The sequence below is a fragment of the Monodon monoceros genome, unplaced genomic scaffold, assembly GCF_005190385.1.
Source record: "Monodon monoceros isolate NGI ecotype Baffin Bay Population unplaced genomic scaffold, NGI_Narwhal_1 Super_Scaffold_2, whole genome shotgun sequence".
NCBI classification, from domain to species: domain Eukaryota; kingdom Metazoa; phylum Chordata; class Mammalia; order Artiodactyla; family Monodontidae; genus Monodon; species Monodon monoceros.
The window spans coordinates 93,720,365-93,741,526 of NW_021703776.1; the positions used below are offsets into that span (position 1 = coordinate 93,720,365).

At 43.4% G+C, this 21,162-nt stretch overlaps 1 protein-coding gene across 1 annotated transcript in view; it reads right to left on the reverse strand.

The window, feature by feature from the left end:
• Nucleotides 1-3,888: 3,888 nt before the first annotated feature.
• Nucleotides 3,889-21,162, reverse strand: part of TCAF2 (TRPM8 channel associated factor 2) — a 28,140-nt gene continuing 10,866 nt past the window's right edge. Inside the window, exons 3-8 of the mRNA XM_029233455.1 lie at nt 11,165-12,156; nt 10,791-10,888; nt 9,605-9,818; nt 9,026-9,265; nt 7,183-7,520; nt 3,889-4,506 (exon numbers count right to left, since the gene is read on the reverse strand). Coding sequence (XP_029089288.1) covers nt 4,252-4,506; nt 7,183-7,520; nt 9,026-9,265; nt 9,605-9,818; nt 10,791-10,888; nt 11,165-12,156 — 2,137 coding nt within the window. The 3' untranslated portion in view covers nt 3,889-4,251. The remainder of the gene's footprint in view (nt 4,507-7,182; nt 7,521-9,025; nt 9,266-9,604; nt 9,819-10,790; nt 10,889-11,164; nt 12,157-21,162) is intronic.

Below are 21,162 nucleotides of genomic sequence, written 5' to 3' on the forward strand. Positions count from 1 at the left end.
TATATTTATTTATTTATTGTTGGCTGCGTTGGGTCTTTGTTGCTGCGCGTGGGCTTTCTCTAGTTGTGGCGAGCGGGTGCTACTCTTCGTTGCAGTGTGCGGGCTTCTCATTGCGATGGCTTCTCTTGTTGTGTAGCACGGGCTCTAGGCGCCCGGGCTCAGTAGTAGTGGCTCGCGGGCTCTAGAGCACAGGCTCAGTAGTTGTGGCGCACAGGCTTAGTTGCTCCTCAGCATGTGGGATCTTCCTGGACCAGGGTTCGAACCCGTGTCCCCTGCATTGGCAGGTGGATTCTTAACCACTGCGCCACCAGGGAAGCCCCATTACTCAATTTTTAATAAGTAGTTTGTAGCACTTGACGTCCTTCTGTGAGTAGCTTTTTTCCCCCAAAAATTGGCCCTTAGAGGCACCAAGCGGCCAAGTTTCCTTTTCTGTGTGGCATGAGACAAATGGAAAGGCAGCTTGTACTGTGACCTGAAAAGCTTGTAAACATCTTACTACTTCTTTTCCCCAGTGGGAGGTCACTAATTTACACATGTCCCAAAGCATTAGGCTGGAGAAGCCTACCCAAATCTTGAATGGGCTACCACTAGTTATAAGGCTACTGATCTTTGTACCTCTTTCTTACAAGAGCTAGTGTAAATGAGAGAAAGGTAATGTTTATTTTGGGAGAATATTTCTCTGTGGTCTGGATGGCCCCAAAGGTATATTTTGGGAAGCCTCTTGGGCTTGTTCTAATAATCATTTATTTTATGAAAATCATAAATTTAGCAAAAAGTGTTAACTAAAACTTCACATGTGTAATTGATAACGGCAGTAACTCTTTTGTATGCCAAGAATCTAAATCCATTTTAACAACATTACGAGCTAAAGAGTAGATGAGTTTGTTTCCATCCCAGTTGAAGCAAATTGATTTGGGTGTTTTTTTTAATGGATATTAAAAGTGAAGAGCATATTGACCAATCTGTTTCTTCATGGGAAGAGTCACATGAATATGTCTTTTAAACTAAAACTAAGACAGAAACAGAGTTTGCCTTCATGGGAATAATTACACTGTTACAATTGATGGTCAGGAGCGGTAAGGTTTTCTAGGTGGCCATAAGGGGGAGACAAAGAGCAACATAGGAGACCAGGGAATGTACAATGCCAGAGATTTAGTCAAGATAGAAGATCACTTTAATTCCCTTTAGAAGTGCTTGTTATTTTATTTCAACAGTATTTGCCACAAGTATGAGGTGTTGTGGTTCCATTTAGTGTGACCAACCACTAATGCTTTAATTTTTTGAAATTGTCCATTCTTCTAATAAGTTGCTGGCTATCTTGTGCTCAGGGGAGATAAGATAGAGGTATAGTCCTTTTTAATCTCCTTTAAAACTTTAAAGTAGCCATTACTACTTCCCTGAAGTATCCTATGGTGATTTCTTTCCTTAGAAAATTATCCAATTTTCTAGAAATTTCGGTATTTCAGACATTCGATCTAGTAACCTATAAGAATGCATGGGCTCCTTTGTCTAATAACAGTCTTAGACATGAGGATGGAAGTTTGGGTATCCTTAAGAATGAGCAAAGGACACTTGGATACAAGCCCTGAGGTTAAGACAAGCTTCCTCCAGGACTCCACGAAGTTGTTTTTTGAAGCATAGGATCTTTAAAACCTTTCAGACTTGGTAGGGCAGGGTCTTGGTATTGAGGGATGTGTGCCTTGGATGCATGACCCTTATGGTTAAATAATTCCTGTTTGAGTAACTAGAAGTAGTCTGTTTGGTTTTTAGTAGTTTTTATGTGGTCATTTGTGACGCAGTAGCCATACACATAGTTCCATGCACGTAGAGCTGCAGGCTGTGGCAGACCCAGTAATATAGTATACGATAGTATATAGTGTGCAGGCTAAAGTATGCGTCCTGAGTCCAACTTCCAGGGACGGAAATGTGGTTTCACAACTTGCTACCCCTGTATCTATGCTTCTTTCTCTGAAAAATGGAGACAGTCATAGTACTTATTCCATAGGACTGTTGTGAGGATAAACAAGTAAAAAGCACTTATAACAGTTCCCTGGCAAATGGCATTCACCGGACCTGCATAGACATCCTTCGGAGCAAGTTTGCTCTGGAATACAGAATACTCTGAGAGTGTCACAGGTACACGCAATTAATTCTGAACTTAGAAACAAGCGGCAGAGCCACAGTCTCTCTGTAAGAGGGAGAAGGGCTCCAACTTCCACTACAGAGAATGTGGGGAAAAGTCAGGTTTTGTCTTTGTCTCTTTGGCAACCTCTTAAACCCAGCATTATCCATTCATTTACTCATCCCTAGCATCACGGGTAAGAACACCAGTTCTGGAGTTGAGGTGCCTGGGTTCAAATCCTTTCTCTACCTATAGGGAAGCTAATCACATGCTGAGACAACCAGAAAATCAGGTACCAATATTTTCTTAGCGGTTAAATTTTATATTTAATAAAAATTCAATAGTGAACATGGCATAAGTCAGAACTTTGTTGAAGTTCCATTTTCTTGGTGAATTTGTGTCTAAATTGAAAATCATTCTTGGAGACAAGCTCTACAGTTTTTTCATTGCTGTGGGCTTCGGTCAAGCCCCGACTCTTCCTCTTATTAGCTTTGTGACTTCAGAAGCTTGTTAATATCCTTAAGTGTTCATTTTCTCATCTATGAAATGGGATAATAATATCCGTAAGATAACTCATAGGAAATACCTCACACAATGTCTGGGACATAAAGACTGTTCATTATGTGTTAGGTGTCTTTACTGTTCTTTCAATTAACAAATATTTACTGAGTACTTTTCATGTGAAAAGCACCTGACGAAGGACACTAGTGAAATAAAAGGAAATTATCCTAGAATTGGGAGAAGGATGTGCTGATGGGATTCAGAAGAAGACATTCCCTAGGTTAGTTCTCCACCTGAGGAGTCTCTGTATTCTCAACAAAGCTAATGGAATGATATTGAAAACAACAAAAATATGGTTTAAAAGCAAGCTAGAGGAAAATGGGTAGATGTACACCCCATTAATCCTGAGGATGCATCTCTAATTGGAATGCCACCCAGCCAAAGAGCCGGGATGGTTGGAATGAGATTATGAGAAAGCTTGGGGATGCTGGTTTGTGGGGTAATAAGTGAGTGTGGGTTAATTCGGTCTGCTGCACTCAGGAATACTGTTCCATTGGAGCCTGTCCTGGCCATGGCCCTCTCAGCACAGTAGCTGTCGATAACTGACAGTGCCTTGATTCCAAGGTGACCAGAGGAGTCAGACACCTGTTTTGTGCTAAGAACCAATGGGCTTATGGAGTTGGTAGGGCTGCTGGAATGATTTTTTCCTTTGGTCGAAGCAAATGTACTCGAAGATGAAACTAACCAAGAAGACCAAACCCCAATAGCTTTGTAACCTCCAGTTTGAGTTCATACCACATTCTTGGGGTTAGGTTATACCCAAGAATCTTTCCAGAGACAGAAGAAAGGACACATAGGATGGGCTAGGATCTTGAGGACTATCATTAATACCATGTCTGGGAACAACACTGGTGTTCACTAAATACTGTCACACAAGGACTGAATGCTGACCTCAGGGAGGTTGACTCTGAAGGGAGATTCAGTTTTCAGGTTGTCCACACGAAAGTGGGCAGACAGGCTACTGTGGGGCCTGGTGAAAGCTGAAGAGCTCCCTTATATGCGTCTGCAAGTTGTGTTCAAAGACGTTCACCATCATCAAACAATAGATTTTTATCCCATGTCATGGATAAGAATCCAAATGCAGACGGAGTTTAGTGATTTTCCATAGAACCGAAGCTGGTTCAGGGCTCTCTCCATTATACCAGCCTGTCTCGCTTGCTGTTAGAAAGCTTCTCAAAGCAGAAGTTAAGAGCTTTGTTCAGGGCTGGCTGGGGTGAGGGAGTGATATCAGATTATAATGGAATCCATGGTCTTTAGAACTACCGGTCATAAATAGAAGCAAAGAGCCTGCAGAAACTCAAGATGCCAAGATGAAACATCCTCTTCTGGAGGATGAGGATGGTGAAGCAAGTCTCTTGATGAGAGCAAGAGTACCAGCAGAGAAACAATAAAAGAAGCACAGCAGCCTGAGAAAGTTGGTCCCATTTTGTCTTAGGACCTTAAAGGCCTTCCTGAGGACAGGTAGGAAGTAGGATTCAGGCTCAAGGTACACTAGGCAAGAAAGAGGGTGGCAGAGTTGGTGAGTGATCACCCCCCGTCCTGCACACACACCCCTTTGTGCACATCTTTTAGTCCTCAGTCTGGATGTACATCTGCATGGGGTTTTCCTGCCACTCAGGCAGACAGGCCAGGCTCGCAGCCACTTCCTTCTGGACAGGCCAGCCCCAGGCCTCGAAGAAAGGAGCCAGATTCTTCTGTACCCTTTCAGAGAACTTCTTCACCCACAGATTCATCTTGCCAGTGTTGTCTTTGGGGATGTCAGGGAGGGTCTGGTACTCAGCAAAGAGCTGGGTGAATGGCTCCCATCCAAAGGCCTCCTGGAGCTGGAAGAGAAGGAAGGGGCAGGATGAGGTACGAGTTTGTGAAAATACCTGCAACATGCGTGTTCATGAGTGCATCTCATTTCTGGTGATTTCTTCCCCTTAATCATTCACTAGCTTCACTTCTTTGCTTGCCCGTATCTCCCCATCTCAACCCTTCACATAAACACAATCTTATTGGCTCATTCCACTTCTTGGCCACAAACTCTGTACCCCCTGAATGTAGTAGGGGACTACATGAAGACCCTAATGGCTGAAAAGAGGTAAATACTCAATAAATGACAGTTATCATTATTATCCCTATTTTAAAAAATTATATCCCCAGTTCCTAAGTGTTTCCCAGGCATCAGACAGGTTTGAGCCTGACTGAGATGGGGATTTTGGGAACCAAAATCTGGGAACTTCCGACACTTTCCAGACATAATAAAACCTTCCAGACAGAATAAAACCCTTGTTTTTTTCTCTTTTTCAGCCGTCTCAGAGCTGTGACTATTTTCAAGGCTACTGTTTTTCTCTGTGGAACACTGCCTTTGGGACAAAACAAGGAAGAAGCAGGTATGTCACAAGGAGCTCAAAATGAGAGTGACTCATACTTTATAGGGAACAGCCCACCTGAAAGCCATGGGCAGGAGACTCTTGCCAAGATTATAGAGATTTAGAATTAGCAGGGATCTTGAGGTTTCCGAGACCACCCCCTTTTATGGAGGAGAATCCTCTGACTCTGAGGTGTAAAAGCCCGAGGACAGATGGCATTTTGATCAGCCTCCCTCTGATCTCACTGTTGTGCTCTCACTGCTTATCTGCTCTCACTGCTTGGCCTTTGACAATCGTCCTGCTCATCTCTCTTAATTAGTAATCAACAAATTAAACATTTATCACACATATAACATTAAAAAATATCTACAATGTGCCAGGTATTTCTAGGCAAAATGATTAAGGCTCTTGTTTATCTGGAGGTCACTGGTCAATGGGAGAGACAGACTTGTAAGTAAACAAATGACAAAAAAAGTTGGCTTGTCAAGGAGATGATGTCGGGAGAAGAGGACAAGAGAGCTGAATTTTGACAGGTGACTTGACAGGTAACAGACAAGGTGTTCAAGCACGTTGCAGCTGCAGGAAGGAAACGTGAGGAGGTATAGGAACAAAAACAGCAAGATGTGTTCATAGCGGGAAGCAGCTCGGTAAACTGCAGGATAATTATGGAGACAGGAAATTGGGAGATGGAGATGGAGGTGTTGGCCAAAGCCTGATGATAAAGGGCCTTCTGCACCCAGCTAAGCAGCTTCCATTTTATTCTGTGTGTGAAGGAGAACACTTGACGAGCTTAAACGTGGAATATTCAGATTATTTCGGAAGTGGTGTGGAAGATGGATTATAGGTGGTTGAAGCAAGATGCTGGAAAAACTGAGGAGGCTTTTAAAACAGAAGAGGATCCTGAGGATCTATGCTAAGGCAACAGCAGGAGGAATGATGGCGAGCAGACCTCCCACAGGTGAAGAAAACAGAAGGTATCTCTCTGTCCTGGGACCAAGTCTCAGGCTCCAAGGTGAGGGGTCTCCCCAAAGCTTTTGCAAAATGATATTCATGGTGAGTGGGTCAGTAGGTAGGGTGGAATTAGAGCTTTGCCTTACACTTCAGTGGCAACTACCATGTAAGGTCTCTTTCCCTGTAGACCCTCAGAATGGCTCTAGAAGAATCCTGAGCTGATGCTACACAGTTATCTCATTGACTGGGGCTGTCTCACACTCACTCTTCAGAAAATGAGTGAAAAAAGAAAAAAAAATCAGAGGGAGGGTTCAGAAGTGCAAACGCCTGGGCTTGTCATTAGCTCCTGATTTTAGGTTCTGGGTCCATCATTTAAATGTGTGACATTGGACAGGATGCTTAAACTCTCTAACTCAGTATGTGCCTGTAAAAAGTGGGCAATACCCACTATCTAAAGAGTCATGGTAGACAGTATAGGAGATCTGATATGGGGAGTGGCTTTGACAACTTGAAAATATAAAAATTCAAAGCAGGATAGGGGAGGGGAAAGGGATGTATGCTTATTTCATAGGAAATCGACTCACTTTGGGACTTCGGTGTTCTTCTGTTGGGTTGGTTATTTACTTATTCATTCTAAAGACATTTTGGGTTCAAATGGGTGATGGAAATATGAGAATCACATTGACAGATTTACCTCCTAAGAGGCCTTCTTGTAATGGAGTTGCCCCTAACACATCACTGTAATTATGAAGGGATGCAACACTCACTTGACGCATAAAACTAAGGTGAGGGAAAACAAAGCAAAGCAAAATGATCAGCATTTCCAAGGCACCTACTTGGGGACAAAGGACGGACGAATGAGTGGGAGCGCTTTGACTCAGTGTCAGGAGTGTCTCACTCAGAGCTTCTGCTCTTGACCGATATACCCAGAGACTACATTCTCTACTTATTTCTTTTCACAGTAGTTTTCATTTCCTCTTACATATCATCACAAAACCACAGTACGTGAGTGGGACAGGCATCATTATCTCCATCTTAGAGATGTATGACCTGAGAAGCACCGCCATGCAGCCAGGGGAGGTGGTGGGCCCAGGCTGATAGGGGTGGTGAAGGAGTTGGAGAGCTCCTGGGATCCAGGATGCTACACGACTGAGGGTCTAGTGGCCCCCATCTCCCTGAATTTCTGTTCAGTACCTTTAGATACGTTTCCAGAGCCGTCCACACATTCCAGTCGTTCAGGGGCGCTCCCTTTCCCAGGTGTGTTTTGATCCTTTTCTCTCGTTCTGGAGGGCTCAGAGCTGGGTGGGCCTGAGCCCTGGGGATGTGCAGGACCGTCTCGTGCACATAGACTGACCAGAGGTTACAGGTGGCCTCGGTGGTGTGTGGGGGGAAGTCCCACCTGTGCCGCTGCTGGTTGTGGCCCAGCTCATGGATGGCTCCCCACAGACCTCTGCTTCTCATGCCCATCTCACTGATGAGCTCCTGCACCGACTGCAGGTGGCACATGATAGGGTATCCTGAGTGCATCCAGCCTGGGAACGCAAAAGGAAGAGTGAGGCATGGTGGGCGTGGTCCACCCAACCCCATCTCACTTCATTCCTCTCCATGGTGTAACTTTTTCTCGCCATCCTGGCTGCTGCCATAATTCCAGAATCTCCATGCTGATTGGAAAGCAGATGCTTTCTTTGACTTGGTCTGAAGAGTCCCGACCCTTCTTCCCGGCCTCCACACTGGAGTTATGCTTCGCCTTCTCTCTGGCCCCCCAAATGTTAACACTTTATATAGTCATTCTCACTATAATTCAGTGCTTCCTTTTGTGTGAGTTTTCTTTGCATGTGAGTCTGCGACATTAGGTCCTGTGTCTGAATTTGAGATCCCTGAGGCTAGGGCAGTGCCGTGCCGTTCCTTCTCCTGTGTACGCTACTGTTGGCCAGAGTTATACTTTTTAACAGTGAAAATCTTGTGGTTTTTTGAAGATTAGAAAACAGGTCCAGAGGAATTTTCCACATGTTGGAACCAGATTTCCGTGGGTTTTTTTTTTGTTTTTTAAGATGGCCTTCTTTCCTCTAAACCACTGAATACTTAACATAAACCTCTTTACTCTCTCTTTTCACTGCCAACACGTTTGAAGGAGATATTTCTGTTTTAAACTCTCCTTGAAACAACGCTCACTGCCATCTTGAACTCCTGGTACCAATTTTTCTGAGACTGTTCTCCCTCCTGTGAAATCTTACGCTTACGCTTTAGATGAACATGATTTACCTTTTCACATGTAAACATCTTTTCATCTCCATCAAAGTCCATGTCTTGAACATCTTTTTTTCCCTTACTTTACTGGTAAAATTATGCCTTACACATATTGGATGTTTAAAAGCAAAATAGATGTCAGCAGAAGGAAGGAAATAAAGATCAGACGGAATAAATAGAGATTTAAAAAACAATAGAAAAGATCAATAAAACCAACAGCCGGTTTTTTGAAAGGATAAACAAAATCAACAAACCCTGGCCAGGCTCACAAGAAGAAAAGAGAGGGGACTCCAATAAACAAAATAATAAATGAAAGAGGAGAAATAACAACTGATACCACAGAGATACAGAAAATCACAAGAGGATACTATGAACAGTTATATGCCAACAAATTGGACAACCTAGAAGAAATGGATGAGTTTCTAGAAACACACAGCCTGCCCAAATTGAGTCAAGAAAAAACAGATAATTTGAACATACCAATTGCTAGAAGTGAAATAGAACCTGTAATTTAAAAAACTCCCTACAAACAAAAGTCCAGGACTGGACGGCTTCACAGGGAAATTCTACCAAACATACAAAGCAGAACTTATACCAATCCTTCTCAAACTCTTCCAAAAGATGGAAGAGGATAGAACACTCCCAAAGCCATTCTATGAAGCTGCCATCACCCTGATACCAGAACCAGACAAAGACACTACAAAAAATAAAAATAAAAAACTACGGGCCAAAAAAAGGCAAAATAATAAATGGTGTCCACAGACTAGGAGCATCCCTCTGGAGCACCCACCGGCTGAGATCTGCACATCAGCAACAATCCTCTCTGGACGGAGGAAAGGAAAGGGCTGGGCTGCCAGCCTGGCTATAGCCCGCATCATCTCATCCCAGAGGTGGAGTAAAGATTCGGGGTCCTCCAGGGCCTGGAGGTCTGCAGTTGGCACCGTCAAGATGATGTTGTCTGTTGCCAGCTCTCCCCAGGGAGCTGTGCTCTCCTGGATACGCCTCTTCCACTCCTCCAGGGATGTCTTACCTGGGAATAAAGGGCATGGAACCTGTCACCCACTTCCTCAACTTTCCTTGAGCTGAAAAACACAACTGGAACTCCAGGAGGAGGACAGTGAAATGATGAACTACTATCATGTGGGTCTATGTGCTGTGAAGTGAAGGACAGGCCCCCAGACCCTTCCCTCTGTTCTGCCCAGAAGTCTCCATGGACACAGGGAGTCCCTCATCTCCTACCTCCACTGGCACCTCAGACAGTCCCTCCTCCTTTTGTCCACCAATCCTCTTCCCTCCCCTCCTTCAACAAGCCCATCAACACCACAGCACCCCCGGCTCTCCCACTCCCCTCCATGTTCAGTCCACTCACCCAGCCTGTAATATGGGGCAGGCACAGCCCTCTTGATGGTGACGGACACGGGGCCCAGTTTACTGCCCTTGGGCACGATGACATAGAGAAGGCCACCCCAGAGGCAGGAGACTGACAGTTTGGTCCTATCCATGCAGCACTGGTGAGTTACCACAGGGGCTCGAGACAGCTTGCTGGCACTCGTCAAGTCATCGGTGTGGCAGCCAATCTGTACCTGGAGAGGCGATTCCACCATGTGTGCTGTGGGTGTGTGGTACTGTGTGGATGGAGGGTATTAAAAAACTCTAGCTTCCCCTTTCTATGAGCAGTGCATGCAAACCTGTGAGCTTTTAGCACTCCAAAAACCATATGGACTGAAAGGTACGCAGAATCATTTTTCTAGGGATTTAAGCAGCTCCACAATGGACCACGATCAGGCAGACCAGGCATAACCCCGAGGCTGATATTGACTAGGGCTCTGTGGTGCCTCTGTACCAGGCAGAACCTGGGCTCTCGCTCCAGGGTTCAAGCCCCTGAGGTGATTCCGATGCTGGGAATGAGGCAGAGGGAATCTTCATCTGCCCTTTGTGCACAGACAGGAGGCCTATCCAGAGGCAGTGGGATATGGGGTGACGGGGGAGAACTGGTTCTGTCTTCCCCCTTTGTCTCAGCCTCCCGTCCTGGTCAGGTAGATGGAGTGCATTTTGTCTGGAGTCCTGTGACTGCTTTTCTTAGGTTTAATGTAAGTGAGCTTGAGAAAGGAGACTAACCCAAAAGAGACCCTTACTATGGTAGGAAGTGACCCTCAAAATTGAGGCGGGAAGAATTTTACTTCTGCATGACAGCCTATTTTTGTGAGTGACGGGGTTAAGTACACCCTTCAGCAATCAGGGTGAAGAGGTAAAACCCAGAAAGGCCGCGTTGGAGAAATGAGTGAGGTTCTGAATACGTAACAGGCGCTTCTTCGCCTCATAGCCCTGTCGGGAGGTGGAAACCTGAGGGCTTGTGTTTGAGGACTGGATCTGATGTTAGGAGCTCTGGCATCTTCAGTCACTCCCTTAGGCTCCCTGAAACTTAGCTGTTTCATCTGTGAAATCTGTAACGTGGGCAGAACAATGCCTTCCTGCACTCCTGGAAGAAGTGTCGCGAGCTGGATGAGAATGAAGCTCTGTGGCTCTGAGATGTGGCAGTGGCGTTCTGGCCTTACCTTCAGGCCAGCAAAAACTGCAGCTTCAGACAAGGAGACTTCTGCATTTTGTCCATTTGGGAGGTAGAGCCCTGTACTCACCCAGGAATCACCGCTGCCTGACAAAAGCCATAGGAAAGGCTGAGTTATTCCCCCACCTGACTCCACCCCACCTGGAACCTCACAGCCCCTCCCAGAGGTGCAGCCCTGCCCTGCGCACCTCATCTCATCCATGCTTCTTGCATCCATCCCACCTAATCCCTGAGCAGAACCCCAACCCCCGTCTCCTGGGAAGTACCTGTTAGAGAATGGAGCTGGCCTACCTGAGCTTCAGCACCTGCAATGTCCTGCAAATCTCGCTAGCCCCACCTTCCCCCAGGTCCCTCATTCTGTACCTGGGTTGCTTCCATCAATCTCCACTGTGATGGCGTGTTCTGAGGGGTACGAACTGGAGCTGCAAGACCAGGTTCCAAGCCCCTGTGCCAGCTGAGAGCAGTCTGTGCCGGAGCATGCCAGCTCCATGGCCAGGCAGAGCAGGGCAGCCTCATAGGAGTCACTGGCAACTGGCTTTTCCCTGCTCACAGCTGGGAGGCCCGACAGATGCAGCATCTTCCTCAGGAGCCGGTGCAAGGAAGCATAAGCAGGGACCCCCTCTGCGGGGATCTGCAGGAAGCCTGCTGCATCTGCTCCCAGTTTGGCCAGCCAGCTCTTTTCCAGGTTCCCACCCCCGCGGTTCACGATAAGCTGGAATTCAGACAGTGCCTTGCGGAAGTGGTAGCTCTGCTTCTCAGGGGTAGGGACAGGGAAACAGCCTGGGTCCAGAGTCCGAGCTAGGATACTGAGGCCAAAGCAGTTGAGTATGACGTTACCAGGGAAACTAGCCAAAGTGGAGCGGCCGGGGTTCTGGGAGGCCCACCACCAGGCCTGGCCCGCGATCAGCAAGCCCCCGCCCTCAGCCACAAACTCCTGCAGCTGCTCAGCCTCCTTGTCACTGTAAGCCACGCCACAGTAGACACTCAAGTCAGCAGGCAGGTGGGGCTCCAGACTGCATTCCAGGCCATGCTCCGACAGCAGGGCACACAGGTTTTTTAGACATGTGTTCACCCCAACTTTGCTCGTCTGGCCTCTGGCCAGCCAGCGCACAGCATTGAGCAAAAAGGGCCCCATCTTGGGCGTACAGAGCATGCCCTCATGGGCAGCCAGAACCACGCGGCCCCGGCCATAGCGGGCAGCTGCCAGGAAGCAGCCGAGAGAGGCATCTAAGCCCAGGGGGAAGGCCAGGGCCCCATGCACCAGCAGCTGCGAGGGGATTCCCCCTGTTTTGATGTCCAGCTCTGAGATCCCTTCCAGGAGCTCCTGCTGATCCTGCCCGAGATCCTCCCCAAACCTGGAAAAGAGACAAAGGAAAAGGAACAAAGGGGCTACAGTCAGTGAGTGAACCACTGAAATGAGCTCACTGAATAGAGCAATCTGTGTGGGTACAAAGATACACAGTTCATGCCAATCTTCTTATTCTCGCTAAGATTTGAGATTTGAATCACTCGTGTGACTCGCTTTATTGCAGTGGTCTGGAACTGAACTCGCAGTATCTCCGAAGTCTGCCTGTTACTAAACATATAAATGAATTGTTAGAAAAATGGATCTGTTATTCTTAGAGAAAGTAGTCCTACTTAGACATTTTTCAGAGTAACATTTCTGTAAAAGAAGGCAGTAAAAATCAAATCCCCCTCTCCACGTGCTAGCACTGATCTAGGAACATGTTACAAGTAAACTATTTAATACTACACTTGAAGATTTATACAAACTCTTTTTAAAAATTGTCACTTAGGTGATTCTAATATGTGCAGCACAGAAGGACAGCCACTGCAGGCCACCTTCTCCAACTCTGAAGGCACTCCAGCCATGTGGCTGACAGGGTCTTGGTGCCCCGGCTGGGTGTCAGGCCTGAGCCTCTGAGGTGGGAGAGCTGAATTCAGGACATTGGTCCACCAGAGACCTTCTGGCCCCACGTAATATCAATCAGTGAGAGCTCTCCCAGAGATCTCCGTCTCAGTGCTAAGACCCAGCTCCACTCAATGACCAGCAAGCTCCAGTGCTGGACACCCCATGCCAAACACCTAGCAAAAAGGAACACAACCCCACCCATTAGCAGAGAGGCTGCCTAAAATCATACTAAGTTCACAGACACCCCAAAACACACCACCAGATGCGGTTCTGCCCACCAGAAAGTCAGGATCCAGCTGCATGCACCAGAAGACAGGCACCAGTTCCCACCACAGGAAGCCTACACAAGCCACTAAACCAACCTTACCCACAGGGGGCAGACACCAAAAAAAATGGGAATTACGAACATGCAGCCTGCGAAAAGGAGACCCAAACACAGTAAGTTAAGCAAAATGAGAAGACAGAGACATATGCAGCAGATGAAGGAGCAAGGTAAAAACCCACCAGACCAAACAAATGAAGAGGAAATAGGCAGCCTACTTGAAAATGAATTCAGAGTAATGATAGTAAAGATGATCCAAAATCTTGGTAACAGAATGGAGATAATACAAGAAATATTTAACAAAGACCTAGAAGAACTAAAGAGCAAACAAACAATGATGAACAACACAATAAATGAAATTAAAAATTCTCTAGAAGGAATCAGTAGCAGGATAACTGAGGCAGAAGAACGGATAAGTGACCTGGAAGATAAAAGAGTGGAAATAACTACAGCAGAGCAGAATAAAGAAAAAAGAATTGAGGATTGTCTCAGAGACCTCGGGGACAACATTAAATGTACCAACATTCGAATTACAGGGGTCCCAGAAAAGAAGACAAAAAGAAAGGGACTGAGAAAATATTTGAAAAGATTATAGTTGAAAACTTCTCAAACATGGAAAAGGAAATAGTCAATCAAGTCCAGGAAACACAGAGAGTCCCATACAGGATAAATCCAAGGAGAAACATGCCAAGACACATATTAATCAAACTATCAAAAATTAAATACAAAGAACAAATATTAAAAGCAGCAAGGGAAAAGCAACAAATAACATACAAATGAATCTCCATAAGGTTAACAGCTGATCTTTCAGCAGAAACTCTGCAAGCCAGGACGGAGTGGTAGGACATATTTAAAGTGATGAAGGAGAAAAACCTACAACCAAGATTACTCTACCCAGCAAGGATCTCATTCAGATTTGACGGAGAAATTAAAACCTTTACAGACAAGCAAAAGCTAAGAGAATTCTGCACCAACAAACCAGTTTTACAACAAATGCTAAAGGAACTTCTCTAGGCAGGAAACACAAGACAAGGAAAAGACTTACAATAACACACCCAAAACAATTAAGAAAATGGTAATAGGAACATACATATCGATAATTACCTTAAATGTAAATGGACTAAATGCTCCAACCAAAAGACCTAGACTGGCTGAATGGATACAGAAACAAGACCCATATATATGTTGTCTACAAGAGACCCACTTCAGAACTAGGGACACATACAGACTGAAACTGAGGGGATGTAAAAAGATATTCCATGCAAATGGAAATCAAAAGAAAACTGGAGTAGCAATTCTCATATCAGACAAAACAGACTTTAAAATAAAGACTATTACAAGAGACAAAGGAGGACACTACATAATGATCAAGGGATCAATCCAAGAAGAAGATGTAACAATTGTAAATATTTATGCACCCAACATAGGAGCATCTTAATACATAAGGCAAATGCTGACAGCCATAAAAGGGAAAATCGACAGTAACACAATCATAGTGGGGGACTTTAACACCCCACTTTCACCAATGGACAGATCAACCAAAATGAAAATAAATAAGGAAACACAAGGTTTAAATGGTACATTAAACTGGATGGACTTAATTGATATTTGTAGGACATTCCATCCAAAAACAACAGAATACACATTTTTCTCAAGTGCTCATGGAACATTCCCCAGGAGAGATCATATTTTGGGTCACAAATCAAGCCTTGGTAAATTTAAGAAAATTGTAATTGTATCAAATATCTTTTCTGACCACAACGCTATGAGACTAGATATCAGTTACAGGAAAAAAACTACTGTTAAAAATACAAACACATGGAGGCTAAACAATACGCTACTAAATAACCAAGAGATCACTGAAGAAATCAAAGAGGAAATTTAAAAATACCTAGAAACAAATAACAAAACACGATGGCACAAAACCTATGGGATGCAGCAAAAGCAGTTCTAACAGGGAAGTTTATAGCAATACAATCCTACCTCAAGAAACAAGAAAAATCTCAAAAAAACAACCTAAAGCAATTAGACAAAGAACAACAACAACAAAAAAAAAAACCCAAGGTTAGCAGAAGGAAAGAAATCATAAAGATCATATCAGAAATAAATGAAAAAGAAATGAAGGAAACGATAGCAAAGACAAATAAAACTAAAAGCTGGTTCTTTGAGAAAATAAACAAAATTGATAAACCATTAGCCAGACTCATCAAGAAAAAAAGGGAGAAGACTCAAACCAACAGAATTAGAAACGAAAAAGGAGAAGTAACAACTGACACTGCAGAAATACAAAGGATCATGAGAGATTACTACAAGCAACTATATGCCAATAAAATGGAAAACCTGGAAGAAATGGACAATTTTTTAGAAGAGCACAACCTTCCGAGACTGAACCAGGAAGAAATAGAAAATATGAACAGACCAATCACAAGCACTGAAATTGAAACTGTCATTAAAAACCTTCCAACGAACAGAAGCCCAGGACCAGATGTCTTCACAGGCGAATTCTATCAAACATTTAGAGAAGACCTAACACCGATCCTTCTCAAACTCTTCCAAAATATAGCAGAGGGAGGAACACTCCCAAACTCATTCTACGAGACCACCATCACCCTAATACCATAACCAGACAAAGATGTTACAAAAAAAAGAAAACTACAGGCCAATATCCCTGATGAACATAGATGCAAAAATCCTCAACAAAATACTAGCAAACAGAACCCAGCAGCACATTAAAAGGATCATACACCATGATCAAGTGGGGTTTATCCCAGGAATACAAGGATTCTTCAATATATGCAAATCAATCAATATGATACACCATATTAACAAACTGCAGGATAAAAACCATATGATCATCTCAATAGATGCAGAAAAAGCTTTTGACAAAATTAAACACCCATTTATGATAAAAACCCTCCAGAAAGTAGGCACAGAGGGAACTTACCTCAACATAATAAAGGCCATATATGACAAACCCACAGCCAACATCGTCCTCAATGGTGAAAAACTGAAACCATTTCCACTAAGATCAGGAACAAGACAAGGGTGCCCACTCTTACCACTATTATTCAGCATAGTTTTGGAAGTTTTATCCACAGTAATCAGAGTGGAAAAAGAAATAAAAGGAATCCAAATCAGAAAAGAAGAAGTAAAACTGTCACTGTTTGCAGATGACATGATACTGTACATAAGAATCTTAAAGATGCTACCAGAAAACTACTAGAACTAATCAATGACTTTGGTAAAGTAGCAGGATACAAAGGTAATGCACAGAAATCTCTTGCATTCCTATACACTAATCATGAAAAATCTGAAAGAGAAATTAAGGAAGCACCCCCATTTATCATTGCAACAAAAAGAATAAAATATCTAGCAATAAACCTACCTAAGGAGGCAGTAAACCTGTATGCAGAAAACTATAAGACACTGATGAAGGAAATTAAAGATGATACAAATAGATGGAGAGATATACCATGTTCTTGGATTGGAAGAATCAACAGTGTGAAAATGACTCTACTTCCCAAAGCAATCTACAGATTCAGTGCAATCCCTATCAAACTACCACTGGCATTTTTCACAGAACTAGAACAAACAATTGCACAGTTTGTATGGAAGCACAAACGACCCCGGGTAGCCAAAGCAATCTTGAGAAAGAAAAACAGAGCTGAGGGAATCAGGCTCCCCGACTTCAGACTATACTACAAAGCTACAGTAATCAAGACAGTATGGTACTGGCACAAAAACAGAAAAATAGATCAAAGGAATAGGATAGAAAGCCCAGAGGTAAACCCACGCACATTTGGTCACCTTATCTTTGATAAAGGAGGCAAGGATATACAATTGAGAAAAGACAGCCTCTTCAATAAGTGGTGCTGGGAAAACTGGACAGCTACATGTACAAGAATGAAATTAGATCACTTCCTAACACCATACACAAAAATAGACTCAAAATGGATTAAAGACTTAAATATAAGGCCATACACTATAAAACTCTTAGAGGAAAACATAGGCAGACACTCTATGACATAAATCACAGCAAGATCCTTTTTGACCCACGTCCTAGAGAAATGGAAATAAAAACAAAAACAGATGGGACCTAATGAAACTTAAAAGCTTTTGCACAGCAAAGGAAACTATAAGCAAGATGAAAAGACAACCCTCAGAATGGGAGAAAATATTTGCAAATGAAGCAACTGACAAAGGATTTATCTCCAAAATATACAAGCAGCTCATGCAGCTCAGTATCAAAAAAACAAACAACCCAACCCCAAAATGGGCAGACGACCTAAACAGATATTTCTTCAAAGAAGATACACAGATTGCCAACAAGCACATGAAAGGATGCTCAGCATCACTAATTATTAGAGAAATGCAAATCAAAACTACAATGAGGTATCACCTTACACCGGTCAGAATGGCCATCATCAAAAAATCTACAAACAATAAATGCTGGAGAGGGTGTGGAACAAAGGGAACCCTCATGCACTGTTGGTGGGAATGTAAATTGATACAGCCACTATGGAGAACAGTACGGAGGTTCCTTAAAAAACTATAAATAGAACTACCATATGACCCAGCAGTCCCACTACTGGGCATATACCCTGAGAAAACCATAATTCAAAAAGGGTCATGTACCACAATATTCATTGCAGCACTATTTACAATAGCCAGGAGATGGAAGCAACCTAAGTGTCCATTGACAGATGAATGGATAAAGAAGATGTGGCACATATACACAATGGAATATTACTCAACCATAAAAAGAAACGAAATTGAGTTATTTGTAGTCAGGCGGACGGACCTAGAGTCTGTCACACAGAGTGAAGTAAGTCAGAAAAAGAAAAACAAATACCATATGCTAACACATATATATGGAATCTTAAAAAAAAAAAGTGGTTCTGAAGAACCTAGGGGTAGGACAGGAATAAAGTCGCAGATGTAGAGAATGCACTTGAGGACATGGGGAGTGGGAAGGGAAAGCTGAAACGAAGTGAGAGAGTGGCAATGACATACATACACTACCAAATGTAAAATAGCTAGCTAGTAGTGGGAAGCAGCTGCATTTCATGGGAGATCAGCTCGATGTTTTGTGACCACCTAGAGGGGTGGGATAGGGAGGGTGGGAGGGAGACGCAAGAGGGAGGGGATATGGGGATATATGTATACGTATCGCTGATTCACTTTGTTATATAGCAGCAACTAACACAATGTAAAGCAATTATACTCCAATAAAGATGTTAAAATATTGTCACTTAAATCTGATGAGCATATTTACTACTACTTATTGAGAAATGGTCAAAATGTAATGAATTGAGGAGATTTTGTGTTTCAAGAATTTTTAAAACCCATTTGTAGATACTTTGTCAAGTGACAGGAGATTGGTTAAATAAGTTATGGTTAACTGTAGATAGCATATCATATGGCAATTAAAATTATTACTGGAAAATGCTTCATAGAAAAAATTTTAAGTCAGATTCTATATATCTGACTTATCTATATACTATGCTCTAAATAAGCCACATTTTGCACAACAAACTGCCAAGAACAAACAAACAAAAAACAAAATCCACAAGACCAGACAGAGAAACATTATCCAAAGTATGTTTATCAAAATGTCCTCAGTGATCATCTTGGCTAGTGGGATTTAGATGATTTTAATTACCTTTATAAAACTTTGTCTCATAATAAAAATCAAATATTAATAAAAAGGTTTAGTCACTCAAGTAGCAGAACATTACTGAAGAAAATTCCTCCTGTACAGTTTCTCCTTAATTTCTCTTTAGCATGAAAATGGAGACACACGTTTTAATTTTGTCATTCCGTTTTCAACTAACATGGCCAAATGTCAAAAGGGTTCTGGCATCAGTTTAACTTGTACCTTTTTTCCACGGCTTAAAGACTTATTTTGTGGGGCAATGACGTTGAGCCACAACACTTAGCTTATAGGCTTAGCTTCCACACTAAGTGTTCTGCCAGAATCTTCTGACGGGCACCTTGTGAAGTCCAGCTACTGATAAAACACCTTCACTATGGAGAGATGTGATAATGAGACTGGGAACCTGAAGGTTTACACTCATGTGCTTATAAAAATGTGTAACTGCCGCTGTCCAGCTGAGCAGGTCATTGGTGGACTCTGGCTCTGACTGGTCAGGATGATCCTGCTTCCTCCCTTGGCAGAGTAGCTGGAAGAGCCTGTGAAATTTACATCCCCTCCCCAAGCCACCACTTGCTTACCACCATTTGTGTCTGGGAGTATTCAATAAAGACGACGTCCCTAAGTTGGCTAACATAGTACCTGATATATAGTAAGTCTTCAACACATGTTAGTGGGTATATAAAACACACAAATACACACAGAATATTTATCTGATAATGAAAGACTTCATATCTGATAGACAGGGACCTTAATACCTAAAAGTATTAAGGGTTCACAGGGTTATGGGTTGAGTTGTGTCTCCTCCAAATTCATTTGTTGAAGTCCTAACCCCCAGGACCTCAGAATGTGACCTTATTTGGAAATAGGATCATTGCAGATATAATTAGCTAAGTTAGGATACGGTGGGCCTAATCCACCACGACTGGTGTCCTTATAACAAGAGGAAATTTGGACACAGACACACACACACATAGGGAGAACGCCATGTAAAAATGAAGGCAGAGGTCAGGGTGATGCTTCTACAAGCCAAGGAAGGCTAAAGGTTGCCAGGAAACCACCAGAAGCAGGAGAGTGGCCTGGAGCTTATTCTCCCCACAACCTCAGAAGGAACCAACCCTGCCAACCCCTTGATCCCAGATTTTTAGCCTTCAGTGGTGTGATGACAAAATTCTGCTGTTTAAGCCAGCCAATCTGTGGTACTTGGTTATGGCAGCCCTAGGACGTTAACACAGTCACAATTCTGAAAACTGATCCACACAGGACACTCTGGGGGTAGGTGATCTGTAAAATTGGTCTGGATGTATCCTAACATTCTTGGACTTATTTTTTTGTTTTTAATTAATTAATTTTTGGCTGCGTTGGGTCTTGGTTGCTGCGCGCGGGCTTTTCTCTAGTTGCAGCGAGTGGGGGCTACTCTTTGTTGTGGTGCGCGGGCTTCTCATTGCAGTGGCTTCTCTTGTTGCGGAGCACGGGCTCTAGGCACGCGGACTTCAGTAATTGTGGCTCACGGGCTCTAGAGCGCAGGCTCAGTAGTTGTGGTGCACGGCTTAGTTGTTCCGCGGCATGTGGGATCTTCCCGGACCAGGGCTTGAACCTGTGTCCCCTGCATTGGCGGGTGTATTCTCAACCACTGCGCCACCAGGGAAGCCCCTTGGGCTTACTTTAAAAACACTGATAACTGAATCAGAAAGTTACCCAGGGGTAGGACCATATCTTGTGTGTCTCTAGTTCCAACAGCACCTAGTGTGGTGTCCGGTGGGAAGCAATACCTAGCGGTAGTAAGACATGCCACAGAAATGAGGGGGCAATCATGTAAAATTAACATGCAATGGGCTGAGAGCAGCCCTCTGAACTGCGATGCCTCTCACCTTTCTTCTGAAAAAGGACTCACCCTCTCACTTATACAGGAGTACATGTGTGTATATGTATTTATATGTGTTTATATATACACATAGGCATGCATATGTACACAGAGACATGTGTGCACACCCATATATGTATACATATACTATATATGAAACGATTATATGGGCCTGAGGAAAACTATGGAAGATGACATCCTGGGTTGTCAACATGGTTCCTGGGGAAGGGGTGGGAAGATGGTGTGCACAGTACCATGAAGGAGGAGCAAATAAAAGCCTGGCATTTAATCATACTACAGCTTACTATTTATCAGTTATAAACAACAGGGAGACCTCTGAGAACTAACGTGGTCAGATGTTCCAAAACATTTTTTTGAGTAAAAATTTTAAAAATAAAAACTAACAATTTGGTGATACAATTTATATAAGACAAAAATAAAACAAAATAAATCTATGTCAATATATATGTCAAAAAAGTCAGGACAAAAATCACAAGAGTGCAAGAAGTATTCTGAATTGTGTGATGGAGACAAGGGGTTGGTATTGAAAGAGCTGCTCAAAGGGGACTTGTCTCGTCAGTATTTTTTTTTCAAATACGGAGAATGTATG